This window comes from Dama dama, chromosome 9, assembly GCF_033118175.1.
Source record: "Dama dama isolate Ldn47 chromosome 9, ASM3311817v1, whole genome shotgun sequence".
Classification (NCBI taxonomy): Eukaryota; Metazoa; Chordata; class Mammalia; order Artiodactyla; family Cervidae; genus Dama; species Dama dama.
Genome location: NC_083689.1, coordinates 23,715,016 through 23,730,480, shown reverse-complemented (window position 1 = coordinate 23,730,480; position 15,465 = coordinate 23,715,016). Strand labels below are relative to the sequence as shown.

At 57.8% G+C, this 15,465-nt stretch overlaps 1 protein-coding gene across 9 annotated transcripts in view; it reads right to left on the bottom strand.

Moving 5' to 3' along the window:
- PIP5K1C (phosphatidylinositol-4-phosphate 5-kinase type 1 gamma) overlaps positions 1-15,465 on the bottom strand; it is a 45,245-nt gene that overhangs the window by 14,959 nt on the left and 14,821 nt on the right. For 6 of the 9 annotated variants that reach the window (XM_061150689.1, XM_061150687.1, XM_061150686.1 and 3 more), the window contains exons 2-7: positions 6,916-6,947; positions 5,444-5,536; positions 3,567-3,697; positions 2,627-2,744; positions 2,088-2,240; positions 441-740 (exon numbers count right to left, since the gene is read on the bottom strand). In XM_061150689.1, the coding sequence (XP_061006672.1) occupies positions 441-740; positions 2,088-2,240; positions 2,627-2,744; positions 3,567-3,697; positions 5,444-5,536; positions 6,916-6,947 (827 nt within the window). Of the gene's footprint in view, positions 1-440; positions 741-2,087; positions 2,241-2,626; positions 2,745-3,566; positions 3,698-5,443; positions 5,537-6,915; positions 6,948-12,383; positions 13,011-13,939; positions 13,980-15,465 lie in introns of those variants that run through there. The other 3 variants (XM_061150690.1, XM_061150691.1, XM_061150688.1) reach the window with 3 other exon arrangements.

Below are 15,465 nucleotides of genomic sequence, written 5' to 3'. Positions count from 1 at the left end.
TGGCAAGCCTTCTTTCTCCCTAAGAGATACCTGCCTGTGGAGGAGGGTGGCTGCACAGACCTGGGTCTGCTGCTAACTGCCGGGTCTAAGGAGAGCCTTAAGTTTTTTCAGTTTTGCTTTTGTTTTGGCTGTGCCGCAGGCATGCAGGATATTAGTTCCCTGATCAGGGATCGAACCTGTGTCCCCTGCAGTAGAAGCTCAAAGTCTTAAACACTTAAACACTCAGGCCAGGCAAGCCCTGAAGTGCACCCTGAGTTGAGCCCTGAAAACCTCAGGCTGCCCGGAGGCTCTGGCAGCAGAACACAGCCTGTGGGGGAGGGGTGGGGGTGGGGCACCTCCCCGGCTCACACGGCGCTCGCTTCTCCCCGCGTCCCCACTGCACAGCTAGGAGGACGGGGCTCAGACATGGGATCCCGGCCGACCAGCCGGCCGCGCCTCACCAGGCAGTCTCGCTGCAGCGTCTTGACGAGTGCAGAGAAGGTGTCGGCATCAAGCATTAGCCCCTCGGGCATGTCCTGAATGAAGTCCAGGTCCTTGTAGGTGGGGATGCTCTTTTCCTTCTCCTTCTTGCTGGCCCGCCGCTTGTACGTGGAGCCTTTGAGATCGAACTTAAGATGCATCTTGACCACGCGTGGCAGCACATTGTTCATCACCACCACACGGATGTTCTTGCCGCCTGACTGCACGCAGTATAGCCCATAGAACTTGGGCAGCAGTGTCCGGGGGTTCTGGTTGAGGTTCTGGTGGAGGGGAGAGGGCAGATGGAGAGGACACCAGGAGTCTTACTGGGACCCCACACAGCACCCTGTGGCTTGCTCCTCAGAGCTCAGGCCAGAGGCCACCTCTTCAGGAAGCCCACCCTGACCACCTCCCTGAGGCCTGCCCTCTCTCCTTGCCCCTAGCACCCGGTCAGCTGAACTCCTCATCGCCCCACCTGACCGAAAGTGCCAGGAGGGTCTGATTCTACAAGGCCAGGCCCAGGGAGAGGTGGCCTTTCCATAAAGGGCCCCAGGGGACTTCCCAAGGAGTTGGGCCTGGTTTCCCAGGAGGTCAGACCCAGGTCTCTCACCTCCCCAGTCTGCCCTGGAGGGATGGGGGTTAGTTGGCCTCTAGGCGTCAGGCCATTTGTCTTTTTTTTTTTTTTAATTTTTTTGACTGTGCCTTGTAGCATACAGGATCCTAGTTCCCTGACCAGGGATTGAACCTGTGCCCCCTGCATTAGAAGCATGAAGTCCCTGGAACATCAGGGACGTCCCAGGCCACTTGTCTTTGTACAGCTGGGAACTAAGAATGGTTTTACATTGTTAGGAAGCTGATAAAACTAAACAAAAAATAGTGTTCTGTGGCATGTGAAAGTTACATGAAACGCACATGGCAGTTCTATCGGCACTCAGCCGGGGTCACTTGCTCTCTCCCTGTCTGCGGCAGCTTTCTTGCTAGAGCGGAGCCGTGGAGACAGAGGCTGCGCTCACAAAGCTGAAAATGTTTGTTTTCTCATGTTTCACAGAAAACATTTGCTGACCCCTGACCTAGGGGAGCTGAGGATCCCACCCAGGATCATATATGGCGGGGCGGGTTACAGGGTGGGGGACGGGTCACAACTTTGTTGCACACAACTTTGTGTGCAAAGTTGCCCAGGGCCTGGCCACGCCTGCCAGGCAGCAGGGAAGGCTGGCCCTCAGGCAGGGGTCCTCATGTCCCGTCTGGGTGTGTATCAGGACCCCCACCCCTGGGGGCCAGGAAGTCTGAGGTGCCTGCTCCCACACCCTCAGGGGCCTGAGTGCCCAGTTCCTCCTCAGTGCCTGTCTGAGTCACTGGCTGTTGAGACTTGAGGCCCAAACCCATGATTTCTGGGAGGTGGGTGGTGGGGGATGGCCACCAAGGCCCAGATGGCTATTCCTGCTCGCCACGTGAGGGGGTCCTGCGGGTGAGGCTCGGTGACCCAGGACGGCCAGTCAAGGCCTGCCTAGAGGGGACAGTTCCTAGAGGGGGTGGTTCCCAGGAGGGGTAGTTCCCAACGTGGGGATGCCCGGAGCTCCTCAGCAGAGGGAGGAAGGCCTACGTCCAGGGGCGGCCAGGCTCCCCACCATGTAGTAGCCAGGCAGCAGCTTCTGCAGGAACTCGGCCTCCTTGTGCATCACCGTCTTGATGATGAATTCGTCGTCGCTGGTGACGTAGAACAGGGAGCCGCTGGCACCGGGGTTAGACAGCTCAATAAGCGGCTCGTTGCACAGCGAGTACTGAAAAGGGGATGGTGAATGGGTGGGGTGGTCACCGACACCCCACAGGCCCAGGGGCTGGTGGCTGATCCCAGAAGTGGTCATGGTTGGCTCCATGTGATAATCACACAGGAGACCGTAGTGTCTGGAAGGAATGGAAGGCCTGGCCAGCAAGGACGGAGCCTGGCTAATGACACCAGGGGTGTGGAAGAGACCTGATGCAGTTGAATCCACCTGAGGCCACAGCCCAGCCCTGCATGACAACCTGAGCAAGGAGCCCAGCAATGCTGCAGCCACATCCCTGCCCCATGGAGGCCGAGGACGACAAGCAAGTGGCAATTTAAGCCCCCGAGCCAAGGCTCAAGTGGGTGACCGTGTGACACAGTGGCTGCCGAGGACACACTCACCAAGTAGTCGTCTGGCCGAATCCCAAAGAGCTCCCGGAAGTAGCGGAAGGCAACAGGCGCATAGGTCTTGAACCTGAAGTCCTGGAAGTGATGGGCGGGAGTGAGGTTGCTGCCTTCACTGCAGAGGAAGCAGGGGGGAGACTGTGAGGTACCCAGGCCTGTGTACGCTCCCATCCCCCACCGACAGCCCACCTGCCCGCCCAGGCCCAGCCCCAAGGTACCCGAATAGCCAACCCAAAAAGTGACATGGGGCTCCCATGCTGGACACAGGTCAAAGGGCTGTGGCCAGTCTCGGGCTCTCCTCCAGTGATCACCCTCCCCCCTTCCTTCATTAGCCCACAGTGTGGGATGTACACATGGCCACCCAGAATAAGACCACTGCCAGCCTCTTCCACAGCCAGGCATGATCAGGGTGCTGTACTTGGCTAATCCCATGAAGGGCGGAGAATGACTTGGGTCTTTTCCTAGTCATGCCGTTAAAGGGCAGGGGCATGTGCTCTCCTTCTCTTTCCTGTGGTTGGAACGCAGGTGTGATGGCAGGAGCCTGGGCAGCTCTTGCAGTCACTGGTTTGTAAAAGCAGCATAGATGGTGGAGAAACCAGAAGGAATCTGGGCCCAGCAACATCATGGAGCCACCTGACCAATCTTCCAACCTTGGACTGTGTGTGTGTGTGTGTGTAGGTACACACACATATTAGAAAGAGAGAAACAACAAACTTGTCTTCCTCTCTTTGTAAGAGTCGACTGCCATTCTATTGCATCTCTGATTCAGCAGCAAACATCCTGACTGGCACAGGACTGTACCTCAAAGGCAAGGGGAGCCCCCGAGGGGCCGGAGCCATTTCCAGCAGAGAAAAAGGCCGAAAGAACAGCCGGGGGGGGGGGGGGGTTTGTGTGTGCAGGGAGAGTGCAGAGGGCTTGGAGCGGGCGGGCAGGGTACCTGGGGAAGAAGATGCTCTCCACCACATAGAAGTCCTGCATAAGCACGTCGCGCTCCGGCTTGGAGCTCAGGTTGCCCACGGTGTAGCCAATGCCCAGCTGGATGGCCCCCTTCAGGGTAGAGGACGTGGTCTGCGGGAAACCCAGCTGCATCAAGACCCCTGGGGCCCACCCCTTGGCTGCCATGGTCAGAGACAGGATGGGAAGCCCCCTTAGGATGGAGGGGGCAGCATCTGGCCTGTGGCTCAGCCCCCAACACCCATGACCTCCAAGGGGCCCCCAGGCAGCACCCACCAAGCCCGTCACAGACATGCTGGCCTCAGGCCCACCACTCAGCCCGCATAACCGCATGGCCAGGAAGTGGCCTGACTGAGGTTCCAACACCACCATGAGGCCCCGTGGCCTGTTTTCTGTCCACATTCTAGAAGGTTCCTAGAGCTCAGAACCGCCCCGACTTGGCGGGGGGTCTACCACTGCCAGGGTTCTCTTTTGGGAAGCTGGAGTACAGCATCCAGCAAGGCCCAGGCCTCCCTTCTGAGATCCAGGCTCCTTCTGTCTACTCTCAAAGGGATCTGCCTCTCTGCATCCCAGTCCTCCACCCTGGCACTGGCCCTCCTGCCACCCTCCCTAGAGAAGTACCAGCTGCCTGTCCATCTGTCAGCACTACCATTCACGTTACCATCACCATGAGCCCTAAGCAACACGCCCACCATCGAGGAAAGACGCCTTGGTCCTCAAGTTACCGACTCCGGTCCCCCGCACTCCCATCGCACGGACAAGCCCTTCCCAAGCATTCACCCCTCCTCCTGAAGCCCCCCCTCAATCCATTCCCTCAAGATGACATCGACTGAATGTATCTCCAGAGGAGATGTGCAGATGACCGGTCAGCACAGAAGGTGCTGGGTACCACCAGGTGCCAGGAAGGTGCCAATCTAGACAGTGGGACCTGTTGCCCATGCACCGGGAGGGACAGATCAGACAGACAAGCACCACACGGAGCGGGGAGTAGAGTCCCCACACTCAGCTGGCAAGAACGGAAAACAGGACGGCCACGGTGGACAGAGTGGTAGCTCCTCCGAGGGTTACCTGTGACCCCCCCAGGGGCTCCAGCGGTTCCACTGCTAGGACTGTGGCCCAGGGAGGGCAGTGTAGCCCCGACAATCACCTGGACACAAGCCGTCACAACAGCCAGAAAGGGTCCATCAGCGGAGGGTGGATACACAGAACATGGTCCCTCCACCCATGGGAGCATCGCTCAGCCACAAAAAGGAGAGAAGCCCTCACACCCACTACCACGTGGATGGACCCTGAGGACACGATGCTCAGTGAGAGAAGCAGACACAGAAGGACACACAGGGTGTGATTCCACTGATGGGAAACGTCCAGAACAGGCTGATCCAGACACAGAGAGTGAATTCCTGGTTGTCAGGGAATGGGGGAGGCAAATGGGGACAGGGCTTTTGAGGTGAGGGAAACGCTTTAAAATTGACTCTGGCGATGGCTGCACAGCCCTGAATATTCTAGAAACCATCTAACTGAACACTTCAGAAGGGTGACTCACTTGCTGCACACACTCGCTCTCAGCGAGGTGGGTGTTTTTGGGAGGTGCGACCAGGCAGAGAGGACCAGCAGCAGTGGGGCCAGCTCACCGCACACAGCCCTGGCCCAACCTCAACTCCACCCCGCTCCCAAGGGACGGGAGGAAGCTGCAATTTCCTCTCGCCCAAAGTCACAGTCAAGGCCACAGTGACTTGAGGAGCGGCAGGTGGTGCAGCCTCCAGCCACAGATGGCCCACACCTGACCTTCCGTGGGCCTCATGCACATGTGGGGGGCCCCCTCCTTGTCCCACCCCCGTTGACTGAGGGCAGAGCAGGAACCTTCTTGTAGGTGGTTTCGCCAGATGCGTCCACACCCCGATGACCCAGCTTCTTCCCATGGCCAGGACCGGGCTGTCCAGTCATCAGCGGGACCTGGGGAGGAGGAAGCAGGAAGTTCAGAATTGGCAAGAAACCAGAACGTTCTGGAAATCCTGGCCAAAAAGGGCCTCTGTCGCTGGGCCCAGCTGGAGTCTGGGGCAGGGGCTGGGTGGGTAGGCTGCAGGGCACGGGGACTCCTCTCTCTGGGGGCCCACATCCCACATCTCAGCAGCCTGGGTCCTCTTCAGGGAGAAGAGCCCCAACTTCAGGGTCACCCCCACCCCCAGCACTGCTGACTTGGGGCTAGTCACTCTCTGGGGGGCATCCTCGGTGCTGTGGGGTGTGGAGCAACATCACTGCCCCACCTCTTCACTGCCAGGAGCCCCCCAGTTGTGACAACCACAGATGTCCCCAGACGTGGCCGGGTGAAACCTTTTGGACTGAGATGACAGTATCTCCCCCTGGATGGGGGAAAGGTCCCGCTGGTCTGTGGGCAGGCTGGTTCCTGCCAGCTTCATGGCACAGGTGTGACATCCTGGCAAAGTTGTGTGGAAACCACTGGCCCCCGTGTGTGACATCACAGGGCAAAGATGGTGCACAGGGCCATGGGGCCTGAAGGACACATGCTAGCTTGAGAGCCGGGCCGAGGCCGGCCCGCAGATGGTGTCTACTTGCCAGCATTCACAGGGCTCAGACCAGCCTGCTCTGCACACTAGCCACCAGGGGGCGGGCTTCCCTCAGGCAATGTTAGTTGCCAGCCCTGCTTGGCACCCCCAGCCACTTGGCTGGCTCCCCACCGCCAGTCAGCTGGACACCCCCCACAGCCCCAGCAGATAGGCAAAGCCCTCCTAGGAAGGACCCTGGGTGCCCAGAAGTGTCCTGGGAAAGGAGCCTGGCTGGGAGGGAACATGGATGCCAGGGTGGCTCCTGCTATACCTGGGGTCCTCTAAGCTGCTGCCCACGGCTCCTCAGATAACAGGGCTCACAGAAGCCCCTCGCAGGTGGCCTCCAGGAGTGACCGGAAACTAACAAACTAGACACAGGGTGCCAAGAGCTCACTCAAGTGGCCACCACCAGGAAAAGCTGCCTGGGGACAGGACCAGCGGGACCCTGGGTGGGCAGGTGTGGGACAGCAGCGGGCGGGGGGGAAGGCCAGCTTGGAGGCACTGCTGGCAGGGACAGGCAGGGGGGCCACCCTCTCCAGGCCCCTCGAGGCTCTCCCCACCCACTCCATTCCTCCCAGAAACTCAAGGTGCTGGTGGGACAGACAGTTTTCACTGTCTGACAACATGTGCTTATTTGCTATGCCAGCATCTGAGGCCCAGAGAAGTGCAGTGAGATGCCCAAGGCCACGGAGCAGGACACGGGCAGGGCGGGGTGCTGCCCCGTCCACCTTCGGGAGGCAGGGAGGGTGGGCCCCCGAGGACACTCACCTCTGCTGGGGTCGTCTTTTTCTGGGCCGAACCTGAGGAAGAGAAGGGATACTTTAGTCTGGACCCTTGGCCTCCGCCGTCAGCACCGCCCCACACACTCACCCTGTGCCCCGGGGAGGTGGTAGGGACCCCTCGTGGTAAATAGGCCTGGAGATGCAATGTGGCAGCGGATGCGGAGTGACCATGCTGACGCAGCTCTGCAGGCAGGGGCAGTGGGAGGGCGGGTGGAGACAAGGCACAGCCCATCGCGAGGAGGGCCCCAAGCAAGGAGGGTGGACATGGCAGCGACCGGGCGGCAGGGATCAGCGGCTGCGGCCCAGGCTTGAGTAACAGCACCAGCCCCCGAGGCAGCTGGGTGACGGAGAGGCAGCCAGCCGAGGATACCCCTGGTCCCTGTCCACAGGGCCCCTGTCCGCACAGCCCTCATCCACACGGCCCCCATCCCCACGGCTCCCGTGGAAGGATGCTCCCAGTGGGAAGGCCAGCGACGTTCACCTCTCAGGACCACTACCACCCACTCCAGCCCAGCTCCTCAGGGGGGCCTCAGGCCAAGCACGGGCGCCGCTGAGCTGGTGTCCTCACCCAGAAAGCTGGCTTCTGCTGAGGGTTATCTGTTCAGTGCGAGTGCTCAGCACACATCTGCCCCAACCCCCAGGACGTTCACATTCTGGTCCCAGAATGGACTGTGCTGGGGGGTTAAAACCCCTGAGATGGGGATGACCCTGGATTCCTCAGGAGGCCCAGTGCCATCACAGGGTCATCATAAGAGGGAAGGGGAGGGTCAGAGGCAGAGAGACGGAGACGTTGCTCTGCTGGCTGTGAGGGTGGAGGGAGGGGCCATGAGCCAGGGATGCGGCGCCTCTAGAAGCTGGAAAACGGGGGAGCCAGTGCTCCCGTGGAGCCTCCGGAGGGACGGGCCCTGCCCACGCCTGGATTTAGCTCCGTGAGGACTGAGGTAGACTCCTGACCTCCAGGACTGTGAGATAATCAATCTGTGTAGTTAGCAGGTCAAGTCTGTGGTGATCTGTTACAGCTGCAAGGGGGAACTCATACACTGGTGTCTGCCAGGTGTCAGCGTGGAGGGGAGGCAAGTGGTGACCAGGACGGTCCTGGTCCCACCTTCCAGGGCTCACAGTCAAGGGGTGCAGAGAAGGGTCTGGACAGCACAGCGAGTGCCAGGAGGATCACATGAAGAGACAGGTGGGGGGTCTGATCAGCAAGGGAAGGCTTGGGCTCTTACCTTAGGGAGGTGGGAGCCCTGGAGGGCTGGGGTAAGGTGGGGGCACCTGACTCAGGTGCTCACAGGTGCCCCCTGGTGGCCGTAGGGGAACAGATGGGGGGGCGGGGGGGGTGGCACACCCAGCCGGGAGGCAACTGCACTACTCTAGGTGGGAGATAATGGGGTGGACCACGGTGGCCACCGCGTAGCATGTGAGAGAGAAGTGGGCAGACTGGGGAAGATCTAGAGTCAGAACAGACAGGCCGTGCTCACTGGAGGTGGACTGAAGAAAAGTGAGGAGTCAGGAATGACTAAGGATTTTGGAACAACTCACAGAAGGATGGAGCTGCCTCAGCCAGGATGGGGGCTGGGCAGAAGAGGTGTCGGGGATGGTCGGGGGCAAGGTGGCCATGTTGAGTGTGAGACCCCTGCGTGAAGACGGGAGGGACAGCTGGACCCCACGTCAGGAGCTCAGGGAGGCCCCAGCTAGAGGCAAGGCTGGAGGCAGTTGTCCTGGGGCTAGATGGGGTTTGAGCCCCAACAGTGGACAAGACCACCCAGGAGATGTGGGGGTGGGGGTGGGGAGGCCCAAGGACCCAGCCCTGGGCCCATGAGCCGGGGGGCAGGCAAAGGCCACCAGAGAGCAGCAGGCCCAGGTGACAGGTCAGGGGTCAGAACGTGCTCTCTGTTCACCGGGCTCGGGCCAGGCCTGGGTTGGGGATGGCTACTGGGGACTCAGGTTCCTCTAGGAGGATGAAAATAGTCTGCAATCAGTGGTCATGGCCACACAGCACTGTAAAGATACAGGAAAAACTGAATTACACACCTACAAGTGAGTTTTCTGGTATTTATGAATTATCTCTCAATAAAGAACACAAAACCAAGATAGCACAGCCGTGGTGCAGCCAGGCTGGCTGGGGTGGGGACTCTCCTGAGCACCCTTCTGCCTGCAGTGCCCTCCTCCCCCGCCCCCGCCATCAGGAGACAGGAAAACCAAGGCCAGGGAGCAGCCGGCTCAGCCCTTCATGACACCAGGGTCCACGGAAGGGACTCTCCTGGAGGACATAGCCCACGGATCCCAGGAAGGCCGTAACAGCGCCAGGACGGGACACACCAGCCCACACGCCCACCTGCTACTTGTGGGGCTCCCTGGCCACAGGATGAACCTGGGCTCAGCCCACCCCGAGGCCTGGGGGTGGGGGGTGGCGGAAGGTGCTGGAAAGCTGACATAATATTTTCATTGGCCACCCAACAGCAGAACAATTCACGGTTTTGCGTCTGGGGTGTGGGGGAAGGAAGGGGGGATGAGGCAGGAAGTGCCAGTGGACTGAATGGAACATTCCAGACTTCGTCTGGGGGCCCCAGGCATCTCCTCAGTCTACCTGGAGCACCTGAGCCTGAAGCCCAACCCCTGGGCCCACCTATGTCCTCTGCAGCTCCCAACCCGTCCCATGGTGGAGACAGTTCAACACTGTGGTCCCTGTCCTCTCCACCACCAAGGCCTCTGCAGTCTCAGGCCTGTGGGGGCGGGGCCCGGCCAACACCAGCGCTGATGTGAAGTCCAGCCGGGTCCGCCCCACCCCACCTGGAATACCCCCAGGCATGAGGCCAGGAGGGCAGCAGGCAGGCTCTGAGCCAGCCCAGGTCACAGGCAGGGGTGCGCAGAGCAGGGGGAGAAGCAAGGGCAAGAAGTGGCCAGCACACCTGAGACGGGGTTCTGCCTAGACATGCACCTTGATGTCCCCTCTAGGGGCCTCCTTTCCCCCTCCTCCAGAGTCCCACCATCCGAGAGCCCACCCGCTTTCTGAAATGCCCTTCTGAAGCCTTGCCCTTCAGCTCTGGGACCAGGGAGCCAGGTGGCTCTTGCACCCACCCCTGCCATCCGGGCTGGGGGCGGCAGGGACCAAGATCTTGCGCTCCTCCCAGCCCAAGACGTGGCCAATTATCTTTTGAATGAGCCACCCGGTTTTCGAGGAAATTAGGTTTTAAAAATAGCCAGGGGAGGGGGAGAGCGTGAGGCGCTGCAGGCAGGAGGCAGGGCTGAGACCTGGGGGGGAACTGGGGACACAGCTGTGCCTCGGGCTGGCCCCCACACGGATGCCCACGAAGACTGCTGGTGAGGGACCCCTCCCCCGGCATACACAGGACCACTTCTCTTACATTTTTTTATGAGGAAACTGAGGCAGAGAAAACACACCCCAAGGACCGGGAGCAGGGGGCCTTACCATCTATCCCTCAGCAGAAACACTAGGTTATTTTTACTTCGAAGTCCATTCATAGTCCACCTCTGCCTGGCTCCTCTCAGCCCCCATCCTGTACCAAGTGGAAAATTGCCCCCACCCCACCGAGTCTGTCCTCCCCAGAGCAGCCACCAGAGGGTATCCATGAGCACGAGTCAGGCCCCCTCCTCTGCCCACAGCGCTCCGGGGTCCCATCTCCCTGCAGATAAGAGCCCAAGTCACCTATGCGGCCCACAGGGCCCTGCGCGGCCTGTCCTGTCCCCTCCCCGTGCTCCCCCCGGCTCCCCCTCATTCACTCTGCTCCACAGGGGGCTCCTTGCTGTTATCTTCCAGCATGCCAGGTTCAGTCCCGCCCCAGGGCCTTTGCACGGGCTGTTCTCCCCACCTGAAACGACCTTCCCAAGACCTCTGCAGGGTTTGCTCCCCTGCTTCAGCCAATACCTGGCTCAGACATCACCCCTTCAGATAAGCTGTTCCCCTGATCACCTCACCCCAGAATGCCCCCCTAACTCCAGGCCACTCTCCCCACCTTCTGGCTTTCTCTGTCTTCCAGCACTGGGCCCCACCCCACCTGTGTATCATCTCTCCATACCCCCAGTCACGGGGCATCAGGTCTGCCCTGCCACCAGCAGAGCTGTCTGCAGTGCACAGGGGAGCATTCCTCAGAGAGGGGCGGGGGGGGCCTGAGGCGGTCACTGTGTGATCACTGCCTGCCTGGTGCCCAGGGGAGGGCTGCTCCCCATGACTCAGAGCAAATGAGACAGTATGAGGCAGTTGAGCCAAGAAGCAACACTGGGGCCAGGGCTCACTCACTTCCCATCAGCTGGAATGGTCTGGCCATAGGAGCAAAGTTCCCCTGGGCCAGGGCCCCCCGGAGTCTTGGTCCACCATGACCAGAGTGGACAGGCCACCCACAAACCACCGAGGGAAATCTGCTTGTAACCCACAAGGAGGGCTTGGTGCTGACCCCAGGAGGCTGCAGCCCCTGCAGCCAGGCAACCCACCCTGAGCCACCAAACCCAGAGGAAGGGACCCTGCAGTGTGAGGAAGGTGGGTAGCGTTGAGCCACAAGGTCCCTGCTGAGGCCCTGCGGGAGACCCCATGGGGGCAGGACCAGGCAGCCCCCACCCCCAAGTGCAGGAGCCTCCTAGACTGTGTGCTGCCTGCTGAACCCAACCCGGATGACAGAATCGCAAGTGTGTGCAGTTCGCAGCCCTGTGGCTCCGAGGTGGCTGGTACACAGCAGCAGCTACCTGATGCAGGGACCACTCCTCCAGGCGAAGTGCATCTCCAAGAGGAATATAAGGACCTAGTCTCAGCCTTTGGGGGATGGAGACAGAAGTGAGCACTTCACGCCCTCCATCCAACTTGCGTTCCTCACATTCACAAAAGCATTAAAGGTACCCACACGACAGATCACTCAGCCACGGAGAGAAGCCCTGACACTCGCTACCACATGGATGGACCCTGAGAACACGACGCTCAGTGAGAGAAGCAGACACAGAAGGACACACAGGGTGTGATTCCACTGATGGGAAACGTCCAGAACAGGCAGATCCACGGACACAGAGTGGGTGAGTGGTTGTCAGGGGCTGAGGGGGAGGAGGTGGGGGGGGTGACTGCTAAGGGCTTTCTGGGACTGATGGAGTGCTCTGGAATTAGATTTTGGTGGTGGTGACACAACAAATATAATAATGACTATGCATTTTAAAAGAGTTAATTTTATACTATGTGAACTATGGCTCAAAAAAATTTTTTTAAAGGAATGAAGCTCTTTAGTTGCAAAACCACAACCCAGTGACATGTGGCTCCAGGGCCTCCTCCAGACCCTGCTCCTCCAGCAGTGATACTGCAAAGCAAGAGGACGCAGGACCTTGGTCCCCTGCCCGACCCCGAGATGAGGTCGTGCAGCCAGATGGAGGAGTCTGAGCTCAGGAAAGGCAGCCAAGCCTCCAGGTTGGCGTTCCCCCACCTCCTGTCGGGGAGGGCCAGCTTGTCCTATTTCTTACCCATCTTGGACCGAGATGTCCACAAAACACGATCAACATCAGCCACCGGAGAGGTGAAGACACACAAGATCAAGCCCAAGGTTTTGCTGCTCCTTTTTCAGCCTCCGTACAACTGCAATCACATAGACAGAAGCACGGGGACCCCACCACAGCTCCCGCCTGTCAGCTGAGCTGTGACACTGCAAAGCCCAGCCTCTCAGCGCACTGCACAGGACACCTACAGTGTGGGGCTCCGGGCACCCCCAAGGCCCATTCGCTAACCCAGGTGCCCAGCACTGCAGACACGAGGGTGGGGTCACTCTGTGGGACATCTGGGGTGTTGTGGATGTGGAGCCGTATTGGCCCCCCAACTGGATGCTAGGGGTTCCCTCCCAGTATATATAATCCCAGTCATGATGACTACAGATGTCCCAGGAGACAGGCAGTGAGGCTGTCTACACAAGCCCAGGGTGGAAAACCCCAGACAAGGCGCTGATGATGGCAGCGGCACGGTAACAGCGAGCACCACACCCCTTGCTCTGCGGGCCCTGTCCGACAGACCCCCCGACTCGTCCCCTCAATCCACGCTGACTTGGTGACACGGGGACTGCCTCCCCAGTCTGCATGGGGACCTGGAAGCTGGCGGTCCCCACAGGAAAGTGACAGGCAAAGGTGTGAACTCAGGCCCCCCCCCCCCCCACTCCATAGCCCCAAGCTCGGTGAGTGTATCCCCCAGCTATGCCACCGGGAACCCCTACCTGGGCTTGCTTTCTGGCAGTAGAGGGTCAATGCGAGTTGAGTCAACTTTCAAAGTCACAAGTCACAATGTTTTGGAGATAAATCTGGGTTTCTTGGAAAATGAGCAAATCTACATAGACAAGGCCAGCATCCAGATCCTCGTCTGGATCCACGTTCTCGCCCTTCACGGTCTGCTCCACAGCAGCCAGAGGGCGCCTGTGAGCACCTGAGCCAGGCACCATCGTGATCGCATTTCTTTACCACCATTTTACAGAAGAAAGCAAGGGTTTGGAGAAATTTAGGAAGTGATCCCAAGTCGGATGTGAAAAACTTTATGATCACGTCTCAGAATCCAGAACAGTGTTCCATAAAATTCAACAGAAAAGTCATGTCCAAAAAGCTACTAAGAAACTAGAGGAAGGTAGGGGTGGGGGAAGTAGGGGTGGGTTGGGGGACAGGAACAACCTTTACTTAAAAACAAGTAGGGGACTTCCCTGGTGATCCAGTGGTTAGGACTTCACCCTTTCACTGCAGGGGCCTGGGTTCAATCCCCGGTCAAGGAACTAAGATCCCACAAGCCATGCAATGTAGCCAAAAAAAGGGGAAAAAAGTACAAACAGTAAGCACATCAACATCAACCACAAGACAGAGTGCAGCTGTGAGGGCTGCCACTTCAGTGGGAGAACTGGCCCATGCAATAAAATAAGAAAAAAGAAAAGGAATGAAAATTGAAAAGAAAAAAAATTTTTTTACAAAATCTAAATCTAACAGAACCAACTGACCAAGCATTGAATCAAGTGGAGCAGAGCAAGGTGCCCAGACAGATACCAGTAACTCACCTGCGGTCATACTGCAAGCAGATCCGGGAGTTTCTGCCCTTTGGACCACCATCTGCTCTTATTCTTATATGCATGCCTGTCCTTGGTTTCACACTTGAGTTAATTTTTATCTGTTGGACCCGACCTCTCTGATTAACAGACATTAACAGGGAGCTGCTAATCTTTCCTTCACCAGGGTCACACCTGGTGTGACACTGAATAGGGTGAATCTGGGGTAAATATCACACAGTGACAGAAACAAAGAACTTTCATATTTTTGTTGTTATCTCAGACTTTTACCACCAGTACTAACGACAGGGAAGGCTAAGAAGTCTAAAGTTAATGGGTGATCAGAGTAGTTAACATCACCAAGAACAAGCTGGAAAATATCAAAGTCTAATTAATGAAACACATGGGAGTGTTTCAAGGGGAGTATGCTGACGTCTGTAGCTCTGAAATGCATTCAAAGGTTGGACGGAGAGACTAATGGATGAGCGATGGCGGGTGCTGGAGGGATAAACACAGCAAAGCATCTATTCTAGGATCTGAGTGCTAATGAGTGAGTGTCCACTCTCCAATTCTTTCGACTTTTCTGTACAACTGAAAATGTTCTTAAAAAAATATTTTTCCTCCACATTAAAGGTGAATTTTGACCTTTCCTGTCAGGTACTTTCAAACTGGAGAGAAATATTTTTTGAGGTTCTGCCCACAAATGTGAGTGACCCCAGTGAGCAGTGAGCAGCAGTGGCCATACATGATGAGCACACCTAACAAACTCAGTGAGCATCCCCTATGTCCAGGGTCCTGCTTTAGGCATAAAATACTCCAGAGGGAACTGGCTCCTTGCCTGATGTTTAGTAAGAAAAGAGTTTAAGTGCCCAGAAAAATCCAAAATAATATAAAAGACACCAATGTATTACTATACAGGTTAAACAAATCTTTGTTTCTCCCTTAAGTCAGGAGTCAGCAAACATTTTCTGTGACGGGTCACAGGAGACCCAGCAGAGGCCAACCAGGAGTCCGGGTGAGGGGAGTGCCCTAAAGGCGGTTCTCACCCTGGTGATCCTGCCCCCAGGGGACACTGCGCAATGTCTGGGGACGTCTGTGATTGTCATGACTGGGGGCTCCTGGCATCCAGTGTATGGGGCCGAGGTGTGCCCAGCACCCTGCAGCGCCCAGGACGGCACCCAGGGGATGACCTGACTTGACACAGGCAGTGCTTGGGGGAGACCTGGAGCACACATAAAGATGTGTGGGACAGGGGGCAGAGCCTGGAAGTGGGTGCTTATTATATTACTCTCTGGTATTTAAAATATTTCATGATAAAAATGCATTTATACTTGTACTATCCTGTCTGTTTTGTCTTCTGTTTGAAGTGCATTGTAATGAAAGGCTATAGCATGCGCACTCAAGGGCGCGCGTGCGCGCACACACACACACACACACACACACACACACACACACACACACACAGCCTCCCCGGGTTAGGGTCGATCCAGCCAAGTCTCCAACCTTCTCACCACCTCCAGGAGATAACTGCCATTCGA